Source organism: Chelonia mydas, chromosome 22 (assembly GCF_015237465.2).
Source record: "Chelonia mydas isolate rCheMyd1 chromosome 22, rCheMyd1.pri.v2, whole genome shotgun sequence".
Lineage (NCBI taxonomy): Eukaryota > Metazoa > Chordata > Testudines > Cheloniidae > Chelonia > Chelonia mydas.
Window position 1 is genome coordinate 15,224,326 of NC_051262.2, and position 13,652 is coordinate 15,237,977.

At 48.1% G+C, this 13,652-nt stretch overlaps 1 protein-coding gene across 1 annotated transcript; it reads left to right on the top strand.

Moving 5' to 3' along the window:
- Positions 1-877: 877 nt before the first annotated feature.
- On the top strand, positions 878-11,882 carry ANKK1 (ankyrin repeat and kinase domain containing 1). Its single transcript, XM_027822889.2, is given in 7 exon segments — positions 878-934; positions 2,590-2,813; positions 8,044-8,332; positions 8,826-8,977; positions 9,991-10,040; positions 10,677-11,467; positions 11,469-11,882. Coding segments are annotated over 7 exon segments (1,977 nt in total).
- Positions 11,883-13,652: the final 1,770 nt, after the last annotated feature.

Below are 13,652 nucleotides of genomic sequence, written 5' to 3' on the forward strand. Positions count from 1 at the left end.
TAAGTTAAGGTTTTGCCTAGAGGGATTCTCTATGTTTTGAATCTAATTACCCTGTAAGGTATTTACCATCCTGATTTTACAGAGGTGATTCTTTTACTTCAATTAAAATTCTTCTTTTAAGAACCTTATTGGTTTTTTCATTGTTCTTAAGGTCCAAGGGTTTGGGTCTGTGTTCTTCATAATGCAAATTGGTGAGGATTTTTATCAAGCCTTCCCCAGGAAAGGGGGTGTGGGGTTTGGGAGGATTTTGGGGGGAAAGACGTTTCCAAGCGGGCTCTTTCCCGGTTATATATTTGTTAGACGCTTGGTGGTGGCAGCAATAAAGTGCAGGGGCAAAAGGTAAAATAGTCTGTACCTTGGGGAAGTTTTAACCTAAGCTGGTAAAAATAAGCTTAGGGGGTTTTTCATGCAGGTCCCCACATCTGTACCCTAGACTTCAGAGTGGGGAAGGAACCTTGACAAGCCCTAATGCAGAACTTGTCATTCATGAGGAGTTATCAGGAGAGTTTTAATCAATATTGAGTCTTAAAGGAATCATTATCTTTTTTAGATACATGTTGTTGCTGTGGCACTAGTACTAAGATCATGGTTGTACTTAGAACATCTGTTTAGTCTTATAATCTAGGACCTTCCTGGTTGAAAGCATTCGGACCAGGCAGTGAGCCTCTTAAAGACTGTGTCTTATGGTATGTCTACACCACAACTAAAAACCAGGGCTGGCCAGTGTCAGCTAACTCGGGCTGTAAAATTGCAGTGTAGATGTTCAGTCTTTGCCTGTAGTCTCTAAGGCAGCGGTACTCCACACAGTCAATCTGGCTATAGGGAAACCCTATTTATAGTGAAAGAATGACAACCCCAGATTTCAGTTCTGAGTCTCATGAAACCTGACCTTCCAAAGCCTATTGAAGTCAAGGGGAATCTTTCTCAGGAGGAAGTGAGTCAACAGGGTGAAAGATTCAGCTTGGGGGAGCTCCGATGGGGATCCAGCCAGATGGAGAGCTGCCAAGGAAACCCAGCAACAATCTGTGGCATGCCATGAAACCACATTTGTTCTTCTGAGAAGCAGAAAACATGTGCAGTCCCATTGTGCAAGAGGCAAGGATTCCATTGCCAGGGGCGTTGGCCTCAGAAATGTAAACACACCTGAGAACCTCAACCAGAATCAGGAGACAAAGACGGAGAAGCTCCCTGCTTCTGCCAGGTAGCAGTGAAAGTCACGTACCATGCAACGCACACCTGTGTCTGCTTTGGCAGGTACGTGTCTATCCAGGCATCTGAAGTATAGTCTCAGGAGTCCAGATGCATTTGTGATGGATGGGATATGTGAGAGCATGCTGCAAAGATCTACTCCCCATTTAAGGCAGCAGGCTCTCTCCAGGAGAAGATGGAACAAAAATCCCTTCACCCAATTTATAAATGGCTGATTACAAATGATAGGCTTGATCCTCATTGACACTGGGGTCTGTGCCCTCTTTAAGGCCCCTCTATGCTGCCAGAGCTTAGTGCCAGTGAAAATCAGGCCCTATGTGATTATAAATGGGCATTACTTCATTCTCCATTGAAAGGCAGCCATGCTTGAAGCATGGTAGCTGCTGAGAAGCACAAGACAGCATAGTTTATGCAGGAAGAGATGCAGCAGGGCACCCTAGCCTATTGAAACAATATTTAGATTGGCAAAATGTAGATAATTTGTTCGGAACACTAGAGTTCACACAGTTTCTGGTTAACCCCCTCCTCTGACCAATTCTCAAGAGTCTTCTCTCATCTCCTCAAATGCCCCTTGCTTCTCAGGCACTTGAATATCAGGTTAATCCCTTAGGTAACAGCCCTTTCTTTTCTCTCTCTCTGTACTTCTTTTAACACTTTCTCAGGTTCATGCTCCAGCGTTCCCCATGGGCCTGTACTGAGCCATTCTCATTTGTCTTCTCCTTTGTCACCTGGAGTATTTTTCATATTCCCTTACTTACAGCCGCTACCCCCGTGTTTCCCCTTTGTCAGGTGGAACACTGCAAATCTGCAGCACTGGAACCTTCTGGATTTAAATAAACCCCCCTTTACCTTTGACCTGCAAACTTCCTGGTGAGGAGTTGAGAGTCCCGGGACGACTCTCTTAGCTGCAAATCCAAGATCCTGTTCAACCCAGCACACGCCTATGTTTATCGACAGTGCAGTTTTGGTGCAAAAGGGTTATCTGCCTGGTTCCTCTTTGCATTGCAGTTTCCACTGTATCTATCCATATGCACTCAAATACTCAGAGGGATGGGCAACCTTATAAAAACCTAAAGACAGAGGCCCAGATCCCCAAAAGTATTTAGGCTTCCATTGAAATCAATGGATGTTTGGAGCCTAACTCTCTTTGAGGATGTGGGCCAGGGGTACTCCTGGCCTCAATGCTATAGCATTTGAGCACTGCTCAGGGTTTGTTGTGACCTGCTAGGATTTGTTAACATGATTCCTTGGCAGACAATTAAAAGTCACATTTAGGACCCAGCTCTTGTCAGTGTATAACGTGGCTCACAAATCTCACATATCTCCCCACCCTCCTCCTCATGCAAATGAGTAGCAGGAAGCATTCTCCCTGGGTTCCAGACCAGCAGGAGGCAGCCGGCAGGGCTGCTTTCTTCCTCGTGGCTTCAAAAGGACTGGTGCTTGGGCAGCTTAACCGTTTTTAATAAGGAGGATTTTGAAGGGGAGTGGGTCAGGGTGGCGAGCGGAGGCTTTGGGCAGGTGTACCAAGTGAAGCGCAAGCGGTGGAGGATGGTCTATGCTGTGAAATGCTCCCAATGTCTGCTGCCGGATTCCAGCTCAGACAGGTAACTCCCCAGTCCCTCAGAACTCAGTCTGAGGTGTCAATCAACCTGCCATACGGCCCCAGCTGCCTTGAGTTGGTAACAAAGCTCTAAGGAAAAGGGCTCTCAGAGCTTCTCCATCTGCCCCCTGTGGAGCGGAATCATTTCCTTGGCAGCAGAAGGGATTAGGAAACTTAACTGTTAGATGAAATCCTATCTGCTTTCTCTCCTTTGTGTGCATATGCGCATGCACAAAATGAACATAGCTCTATATTTAATACAAAGAAAACTGGCCCAAACATTGAAACCTGGAGGCCAAAATCTATGTAGGTGCCTCCATAACAGCTTCTGGCCATGCCTCAAGTGATTTCCCCATGTGCAGAGCACCTGCCACTCCTCCTGACATCAGTGGGCTTTGTGGGAGCTGAGAATGTTTTCAAATATTGGGCTGCTTCTGTTTAAATATCCAATTATGGATTTAGATGCCTAACGTTAAGTCCCTGGGTTTGCAGATTTTTAGCCAGTGCTTAGAGAGGGTTAAAGGTGACTGGAACAAAGAACAAGGGCAGCGCAGACAAGTATAAATTCCAGGTGTCTTTGCTAGGCCCAGAGAGCTCCTAGTTACAATGCTCTGTGCTCATGTACTAGCCCTGCCTTCCACACTCCCGGTGCTCCTTGCTGTGCGCATCTGCCTTCCCAGTAACTCCTAGTCAAGACTCACACTTGCAGAGACTTTAATTCAGCTCCCTGCATGGACCCATGGAGGAGGAACCATGTCATTAACCCTCAGCATTGGGACAGACCCAGAGCAAAAACAGGTAATTCCAAGCCAGTGCTGAGAGTGTGTCTGTAACTCATGGAGTCCTGATGAAAAAGTACCAAAGTTGCTGACCCTCACCAGTTATAAGCTCTATGTTGGTAGGACTCTGTGAGGTTAAATCTCTCTTGCACATGCGTACATATTATATAAACCTCCCTTTTTCTATGTTGCTAATGATGTTTCAGATCGTTTAATCTGAGCATTAGCTGTCTCTCTTTGAGTTTGCATTGTTTATGCTCTTTGTTTGTTTGTATTTCACTCCACTTGGGAAATGAAGTCAGAAGAGTCTGTTTTACTTTTGTTTAGAGGCATTCCCAGTAACTTTTATTTAATGGTTTTCATAAACTAGCACAGCTCTGTAGATAAACCACAGAGGAGTCCCTACATGCAAAAAAAAAGATAGTTACATTTTGAGGAGCAGGGGAGAAGTAATAAAGGAAAATCATTACAATTTTTCCACTGTGACTAGGGTTTGAAAAATACTTGAATACCTAAGTTTGGATTAAGAGGAGGAGTACCTGTGGCACCTTAGAGACTAAGGTGCCACAAGTACTCCTTTTCTTTTTGCGAATACAGACTAACCCGGCTGTTACTTTGAAACCTAAGTTTGGATTAACTACCTATCAATGTGCCCCTTTAGTATACACTGCACAGATCTCTCTGGGATTTAAGTTACTCTGTTTTTGAACTAAGCCACCTTTGCACCCTCCATATTCTCGGGTTATGCAAGGGGGTCTTCCTAGCCCTCAGTTTAACTCAGAGCAACCTTGGGGCTGCTCTAATTTATGCTCTGCTTCCATGGCCCCTGGGATACAGAGACTAGCCACAGTGTCTCTGGCCATGCCCCAGATCTGCCTCCAACTGCAGGGGCTGAACGTAGGACTGCTATAGAGCTTTTATGCAGTTTCTACATCAGCTGGGTATTGTCAGAGGACAGATTGCACCTATTTTCAGGCTCCTTTTTTATGCTGCCAGAGAGGTAGAAAAAGACCTTTGTGTAAGTAAGATGGAGGCCCTCTGTCTGCTTGCACATTCCCTCTGTTTGAAGTGTTATAGAGGAATAAATCATGTTCACATAACACAAGAACCAGGGGCCACCCAATGAAATTAATCAGCAGCAGGTTTAAAACAAACATAAAGCAGTACTTCTTCCCACAACGCACAGCCAGCCTGTGGAACTTGTTGCTAGGGGATTTTGTGAAGGCCAAAAATATAACTGGGTTCCAAAAAGAACAAGATAAGTTCCTGGAGGCTAGGTCCATCAATGGCTACTAGCCAAGATGGTCAGGGATGCAACCCCATGCTCTGGGTGTCCTGCACTTAGGACGGAAGAATCTCACACACCGCTACAGACTAGGGACCGAATGGCTCGGCAGCAGTTCTGCAGAAAAGGACCTAGGGGTTACAGTAGATGAGAAGTTGGATATGAGTCAATAGTGTGCCCTTGTTGCCAAGAAGGCCAATGGCATTTTGGGATGTATAAGTAGGGGCATTGCCAGCAGATCGAGGGACGTGATCGTTCCCCTCTATTCGACATCGGTGAGGCCTCATCTGGAGTACTGTGTCCAGTTTTGGGCCCCACACTGCAAGAAAGATGTGGAAAAATTGGAAAACGTCCAGCGGAGGGCAACAAAAATGATTAGGGGACTGGAACACATGACTTATGAGGAGAGGCTGAGGGAACTGGGATTGTTTAGTCTGCAGAAGAGAAGAATGAGGTGGGATTTGATAGCTGCTTTCAACTACCTGAAAGGGGGTTCCAAAGAGGATGGATCTAGACTGTTCTCAGTGGTAGCAGATGACAGGACAAGGAGTAATGGTCTCAAGTTGCAGTGGGGGAGGTTTAGGTTGGATATTAGGAAAAACTATTTCATTAGGAGGGTGGTGAAGCAGTGGAATGGGTTACCTAGGGAGGTGGTGGAATCTCCTTCCTTAGAAGTTTTTAAGGTCAGGCTTGACAAAGCCCTGGCTGGGATGATTTAGTTGGCGATTGGTCCTGCTTTGAGCAGGGGGTTGGACTAGATGACCTCCTGAGGTCCCTTCCACCCCTGATATTCTATGATTCTAAACCTCTGGCTGCTAGAAGCTGGGACTGGATGACAGGGGATGGATCACTCGATAATTACCCTATTCTGGTCATTCCCTCTCACACACCTGGCATCAGCCACTGTCGGAAGACAGGATATGGGGCTAGATGGACCGTTGTATTCCATACAGGCCCCAAGATGAGGAAGAGAAAAGGTTCCAAACCATTCAAAGAATTAGCTAGAAGAAACCCTGTTGTAAAGAGACAGAGTAGCACATTTCAAGAGAGCCTTTAAAAGTCACCTGAGTACCTGGCCAGGAACCATGAGGCTGCGATTGCTGACAGATCAGTAATGAATGGAGGCATTTGGTAGAGACTCCTATCCGCTCACACTCTGTCTCAGCGTGACCTCTCTGCACCAGTCACTCAAACTGGAGGTGTCATTTGTCAGTGAGCTTACTAACTTCAGCTAGACTCACCTGTCAGGAGGAAAGGGGGGCTGAGGTAGTGGGAAGATGGGAGACATGGCCACATGTGGGTGGCAACAAATAGAACAGGCACCAGCCTCCCTGTGCACTGACCTGGCGAGTGGAACGGGCGGTGCCTGAGGACTGACTGCCAGCCTGTTCTACTCACCCAGGAGACTCTGGAGTCCAGAGCGCCGATTGGGGTGGGGAATGCTATGGGGACATGAAACAGGAAAGAGTCTCAGATTTGGATTGGAGGCCTTTCCAGAGCAGGGGCTTGGTGCTGTGGAGGGGAGAAGCTTGAGAACCCTGCACTGGGAGCATTTTAGGGTGGTGGTGGTTGTTTGTTATTACCGTAGCCTCTAGGGCCCAGGCACAGACCAGGATCCCGCTGTGCAAACACAGAACAAAAAGATGGTCCCTGCCCCAAAGAGTTGACAATCTAAGTATGAAACAAGAGACAACAGAGGGATACAGACAGACCGGGGCATGCAGCTCAGTTTCTCTCTGCTCCCCCGGCTTGTCTAGCCTCTGCCAGTGCCTCCTCTCTGTTCTGTCTCAGAGTGTCACTGGGCGGGGAATGAAACCCACCTCCTTTGCATCAGTACAACCTTGCTGTTACAGACTGGCCAGCTGATTTCAAATCCCATCCCAAACCACAGCTTAGCCTGTCCATCTCTCTCTCTCTGTAATTCAGGCCTAGACTGAGCCATTGCTCCCAGCCCTGAGTACACTGCACTGCCCCAGGAGGAGCCCAAGGAAGGAACTGTGACTCAGTGAGGTAAAATTCATTCTCTGCTTTCCCTTTGCTCATGGGCGACAGGAATCGGCAGCATCCTTCGCTTCAGGGCGCAGCTTATTCCCGGGCTGCATGAGCCAGGTGGCTCCTGGGATGGGGGCAGAACCCAGGTTCAAAACACCTTTTGCCTCTCTCCGCACCCACCTGCTCTTGGGCTAACACTGGACAACCAAGCTGAGATGCAGGGAAGCCACAAAAGGGGATCTCGGCTGTGGCTTACTTCCCCTGATTTCCCTGAGTACCTACATTCAGCTGTGGCATGATCTGCCCTGTAATACCTGTGACTGGAAGACTTCACTTGGGATAGTGTCTGGAGTACACTGAGGGCCAGACTTCCAAAAGTGGTAAAATGCCCGTGCCAGCTCTCATCTGCATGTGTGTATAGCTGTCTGCATGCCACACCAGGGCTTTGGAGTTGGGGCGCTATTGTAAACCTGGCCTGAAACATGAAAGACATTGCCCTGAACACAGCTGAGTTTAACTGTGTTGTTCATACTAGCAAATCCTTTGTCTAGATTTCTCTCTGCTTTTTGTTGGGTCTGAGAGTACTAGTGCCCCTATGCAATTCATTCCCAACCTGCCTGTGTAACTGAATTCTTGACATGAACTGCTCTGCTGCCTTGAACATGCCGGGAACACCCAGACCGGTCAAATGGGTTAGGAGGTGCATAGACTTGAGTGACACAGTGGGTGTGATTTATGAATTTAATCAAGGCGTAGCGGCAGCAACACCTAGAGGCTTTGTGAGATAACTGATGGGAAGGTTGTGAACTGCTCTGAGAGCTGGGTCCCCGATATGGCATTATTCGAAGGCTGGGGGTCAATATGCTTTGACCTATTTCATTTAGATACTTGGCATGTACAGTTGCCAGCTGGTTATGGAAACCCATGGCCTTTAAAGCAGAACTTGGCTTAGAACTTGGCCTGCAACAGAGCAACACATTTCCAGATGCCATCTGCAGGGTCACGCTAGCCTGGTTGACAGGCTGCTGCTTCGGAGTGTTGTCATTGATCCTGGAGGTGGATGGGTGTACAGGGCCAGTCTGCTCGGGAAGTTTGGGTGTGCTCTGGGCTGCAGCCCCATCATGCTGCCTGTGAATCCGCACTGATATCTCTCCGTTCTATGTTCCCTGCAGAACCAGCATGAACTGCCTTGTCAAAGAGGCAGCCAAGATGGAGAAAATAAAATTGCAGCATATTGTCTCCATCTATGGGATTTGCAACAGCCCACTGGGGATAGTGATGGGACACATGGCCCAGGGGTCCTTGGAGACAGTGTTCCCCACCCACAAACTGTCCTGGCAGCTCAAGTTCCGCATTATCCATGAGATGGGGTTGGCTATGAATTTCCTGCATAACACGACACCACCTTTACTTCACTTAGACTTAAAACCGGGGAATATCCTTCTAGATGGGAATGTGCACGTTAAGGTAAGGCATTGGGTCTGTGTGCATAGGAATGGGTTCTCTCTGTTACCAGTGCTATTTATTACTTGTTTTGCTTAGAGACCCCAAAGAACATCAGAGACGGACACATAACAAGGGACAGCCCCGGCCCTGGTTTGCTGACAGCTGAAATAGACAAACTAAAGAGAGGATGGAAGTCACGGATATAACGTACAAGGTGGGACTGGGAACGGAGACAGAGAGATAAATGACTTTCCCAGGATCAAATGTGGAGTCTGTGGCATAGCTGGAAATTCAATGCAGGTCAGTGCCAATCCAGGGTAAAATCCTGGCCCCCATCAAGCTCAATGGCAAATCTCTCCCTGATTCAACAGGCCGGGGAGTTCATTCCCCACATCTTAATCACAAAACCTTCCCTCTGTCTGTAGCCATCTAGGGTACAGCTGTTTAGAGCAAGTAGGGAGAGGGGTGTGTGCTGGGTGATCAAAAGGGAGGCTATAACTGGCCCTGATTTCAGATTTCAGACTTCGGGTTGTCCACTTGGATGGAGCAAGTGAGCCGGATGCAGTACATTGAGAGATCAGCCTTGAGGGGCACCCTGAGCTACATCCCGCCCGAAATGTTTCTCCAGAACACCAGGCCTCCAGGAACTGAATACGATGAGTATAGGTAAGGGCTGCGCACGGAGTGACTGGATGGGAGGCAGCAGCAGCTGGGGATATCTGTTCGGGGTCAGCCAGAGTTGCCATCTCACTCCTGCATGACGTGAGAGTGATTGTGCATCGCCTAATTTTGTTTACATTCTGGCTCTCTTCCTTGCATAATGTACTTGGTGGGGAACATGCCAAGAGCGACATGTGCTGCTTACCCCTCATCAAGGTGAGTTTATCTGTGGAGAGTCATCTGGCTCCGACCAGCTGCATTTCTGTACAGTTCTGACCTGGCACGACTTGTATGCTGCATTGCCTCCGGTTCCATCACACCCTGTTAGGTCAGCAAGAGCGGTTGGAGGAGAGGAATAATATTAAGCCACAATGCAGGCAGCATGGGATCTCTTGCTCAACAGGCATTGCTTAGAGTTATGCTGGTGCTGAAGCATTTGAGGTTCTGTTCGGGCTTTGCATTTGGGTATCAGCTTAGCTTTGGTCAGTATGGGGTGCCATACTGGAGAAAGGCCAATGACTTCGGTTCCCCTTGTTCCTTACATCCCAAACTAGATATAGGGGGACCATTTACCCACCCCTGAAATGCACCAGCTGTTTAGCAGACACACTGCGGAACAAGAGGCGAAGAATCATCCCAGGGTCAAATGAATGCTGGGACTTTGGCGTCGACAAGCATAGGTTCCAAATGGGAACTGGGTCAAAACAATGGGGCTCAGAGCCTGATTCTTGCAGCGGCTGTCATGTGGAGCAATCCATTACAGTGAGAAACCTCAGTTCTGGCATTGGCGCAGCCTGGCAGTGCTGGGCTATCTGAGGTTTCTGTGATGGTTTGAGAAATCCTCCCCTTTGGAGGCATGGGGGCTGGTTCCCTTGTGATAAGATTCATCTGAATAGCCTCTTCCCTAATCTATCCATTCCCGGGGAAGATGAGAGTATCCCACCAAGCAGTGAGATTAATTTTTATTTAAGAAAAGGATGCCACATGGACGGCTGCTGGTGATCTTTCATTGCCTGCAGCTTTGGGATTGTCATTTGGGAGGTTCTTATGCAGAAGAAGCCATATTCAGGTAACAATAAAACCCCCCCAATATTATGCATAAATGATGGCACAAAATCCTAGCTCCCTAAATGGGAAGAACATGAAACACACAAATGGTAAATTGCAAATAACAAACTGTCCATAATGTTCTTCTCCTATTATCTCTCCTTCCTGAAAACAAGAACCAAAGACAAGGATCCATCCTCTCCCAAGACACAAGTAGTAGTGGTGAGTAGGGGCACTGTTGCTCATAAACCTTAGATGAGAATCAAGTGGGCAAGAGAACAGAACAGCCCTGTTTCCCACCTTTCCCCTATGATAGTCTCCATACAAAAAAGCAATCCATGGCTTTCGGACTGGGTGATTTTTAATTTCAGGTTAAGGAAAAGTGCAAACCAAAAAAAGAACAAATATAAAGTCCTCGTGAGAGAGATGCCAAGTGTTTCCTTTGCTCTTACCCAGACAGTCCTGTCCCATAGCAGACTGGCAGGCAGGTGCATTTCCTTTGGTTTTAGACCCTGCAGATCCACATGCTTGGGTTTTGTTTTGAGCTGTGCGCATCCAGAATTCCCCAGTGCTATGCACACCGTAGTTTGGGAGCCCTCAAGCTGTGATATCACTCAGTTGCTTTCTCTTTCTCACACTCCATTTCCTCTGTCCTTAGAGACTGGTTACCCACATTCCCCCACCAGCGAGGTCGAGGGCCTGGAGAGCTTCATAATGTCCAAGGAAGTCCGCAGAGCCCAGGAAAATGGCCTCACCCTGCTTCACCTCGTGGTGGTTCAAGGAAATGTGGAGAAGGTGAAGTCTCTGTTGAGTCGGGAGGCCAACGTGGACAGCCAGCTGGACTGTGGCTACACCCCACTCATCGTGGCTGTCCAGAAGAGGTCACCAGAGATCTGCTCAGCTCTAATAGAGCACGGCGCAGATGTCAACGTGGCTGACAAAGACGGCTGGTCCCCTCTTCATTTTGCGGCTCAGAACAGGGATGACAGGATTGTGCTCCTCTTGCTGGACCACCAGGCGCAGGCAGGCTCCCAAGAACATGAAGGCTGGACTCCACTCCACTTGGCATCTCAGAACAACTTCGAGAACGTGGCTCAGGTTCTGCTTTCCCGCCAGGCTGACCCCAACTGCCAGGAGAATGATGGGAGAACTGCCCTCCACATGGCAGCTTGCTTCGGACACGTCAGCCTTGTGAAACTCCTGGCCAGCTAAGGAGCTGACCTGGAGAGGAAGCAGAAGAACCACCGGACCCCGCTGCACTTTGCCGTGGAGAGGGGTAAGTTCAGGGTGGTCCAATACCTGCTGAAAAGTGGGGCATCTGTCAATCGCCTGGATGAGAATCACTACAGTGCCTTGCACATGGCCGCAGTGAAGGGGAAATACCTGATATGCGAGAAATTGATCAAATACGGGGCCAATGTGGACTTGAGGACAGACAAAGCGTGGACCCCCCCTACACCTGGCTTGTTTTAAGGGCTGCATCAAAATCGTCTGTCTGCTAAGAGACAACCACGCTAAACTGAATGTCAAAGGAGGCATGGATTGGACACCTCTTCATGTGGCCACCCGCTACAGCAAAGAGTCTGTGGTCTGTGAGGTCCTGAGAAGTAGGGTGGACCCCAACATCATTGAGAAATCAGAGTTGACCCCTCTCCACCTCGCGGTCCAGCGGGGTGCCTTCCTGAGCACCATCAACCTTCTGGAGCACAAAGCAGACATCAATGTTAAGAACAAGGTGGGCTGGATGCCCCTCCAGCTGGCCATTAGGAATCAGAAGCAAAACATTGCTACCTTGCTGCAAGGCAAGGACTTGCCAGTGAATAACATGGGGAGCAGGGTGACATGGAGTGGTGAAAAAGCTTAAAACTGTGAGCTCCAATTCACCCCTGACATGGTCAACAGGTGGGATGGATTTGTAGAGTCACCAACTCTTGCAATTTTATGTTGAGTCTCGCAGTATTAGATGTTGTTTCTTCAAGCACTAGCTCTTGGAGTCAGGCGATTGTAGGAAAATCTCAACTTTCATTTTTTTAAAAGTAAATACATTTCTAGTTCACGTGTTTGCTGAGAAAAGCTGGAGGACATGAATCCTAAAGTCTCCAGCGCCTGAGGGCAAACGCAAAGAACCCAACACTGGTTATTCTTGGGGTCTGACTCATGTTTTTGAAGGCTTGGGGGTGGGAGTGCTGGATTTGACCCATGTGTATGTGCTTCCATGCTAGTAATTTCATCTGGGAGATGGAAGTGGATGCAAAAGCTACACACCTCTGTTTGTATGGACCCTGCTGGAGTTACATCTGGTGACAATCATTCCCACGTCTCCCACAGAGCTTCCTGCTTCCATTCCTCCCTTAAATGGGAAGCTTTTACAGGAATCAGAGTGGTGCACAGGGGCCTTAGTGTAAGCAGGAATTGAGGCCCTGTGATTCCCACCCACTGCTGGAAATAGACACAGAGCATATGGTGCAGTTATGTGTCCATTATTCCAACATCCCACTTTCATACCAGCAGCTGCCACTGCAAATGAAACAAGGAAACAAAACAGACTTAAGGGAAAAATAATGCCTGAAATGGACAACTGGGGTGAGGGAGGGGAAATCCTAAAAGAATTCCCCTCCCTTCTTCCCACCAAAAGGGTAAGGGGAGAGAGTGTTTCTCTAACCATTTCAAATTATGTCCTCAGATTTCTCCACACTTTGAGGCATTGAGCAGAGGACTTACCGCCACGGGGCTGGTTCTAGGGATGGGTTAAGAGGTGAACATGAATTCAACCCTCATCCCCTGTCCCTCCAGGCCACTGATATACTAGTTCACAACAGATTTGTTGAAATGTCCACAAATATCTGAGCCAGGAGTGGAGTTTTACAGTATGTGGGTACAGATGCTCAGACTTTGAAAAGCAGCCTCTGATTTTGGGTGTCCGACTTGAGATGTCCTGTTTTTCTCCAATGCTGAGTAGCGGATGAAGACAATGGGAGCTGGAGGTGCTCAGCAACTCTATAGAGAGGCACTGGATATCCAAACCTGGGGATGCAAAGCTCTGAATGAGAAGCCCCTGTTGAAAATTTGGGCCTGCGTGTGTTTGTGTGTGGGGTCAGAAAAGGTTCTGTGGTAAATTCCTCCCATTGCTCGCGTGTTTAGTCCTCTCCATGCTGAAGAGATAACTGCAGGAGGCTGCCTGGCCCAAATGAGCCAGTGCTGTGCCTCCAAATGATCAGCACTGACTTATTGTTACGCAACAGAATCGTCAGCTTTCAGGAAACGGTGCAAGGTGTTTTCTCTGCTAGACTGGGATTCTTGATCAGCTGTCTGGGAGATTTCCTAGAGGGTGGTCCCACGGGGTCAGTTGGTCTCCTCTCTGCTTGCCCTTCAAGAGCCGGGAATGGTGTAGAGTATTTATCAGTTTGCAACTTGGAACAGGGCACAGCAATGGGACACAAATATATTTGTGAATACATAAATAAAAGGGGGGCCTTTTATTCCAGCCTCATGTTTGGCAGAGCCAGGACCAGTGTTTTGAGGAGTGTGGGACGAAATGGTCTTTCAGCTCATCTTTTGTTGATGGGGAGGGGAAAAAGTGGCTTCTCTTGGCCAGCTGGTTTCTCTGCCTTTTGCTAGATCCCTAACAATGGTG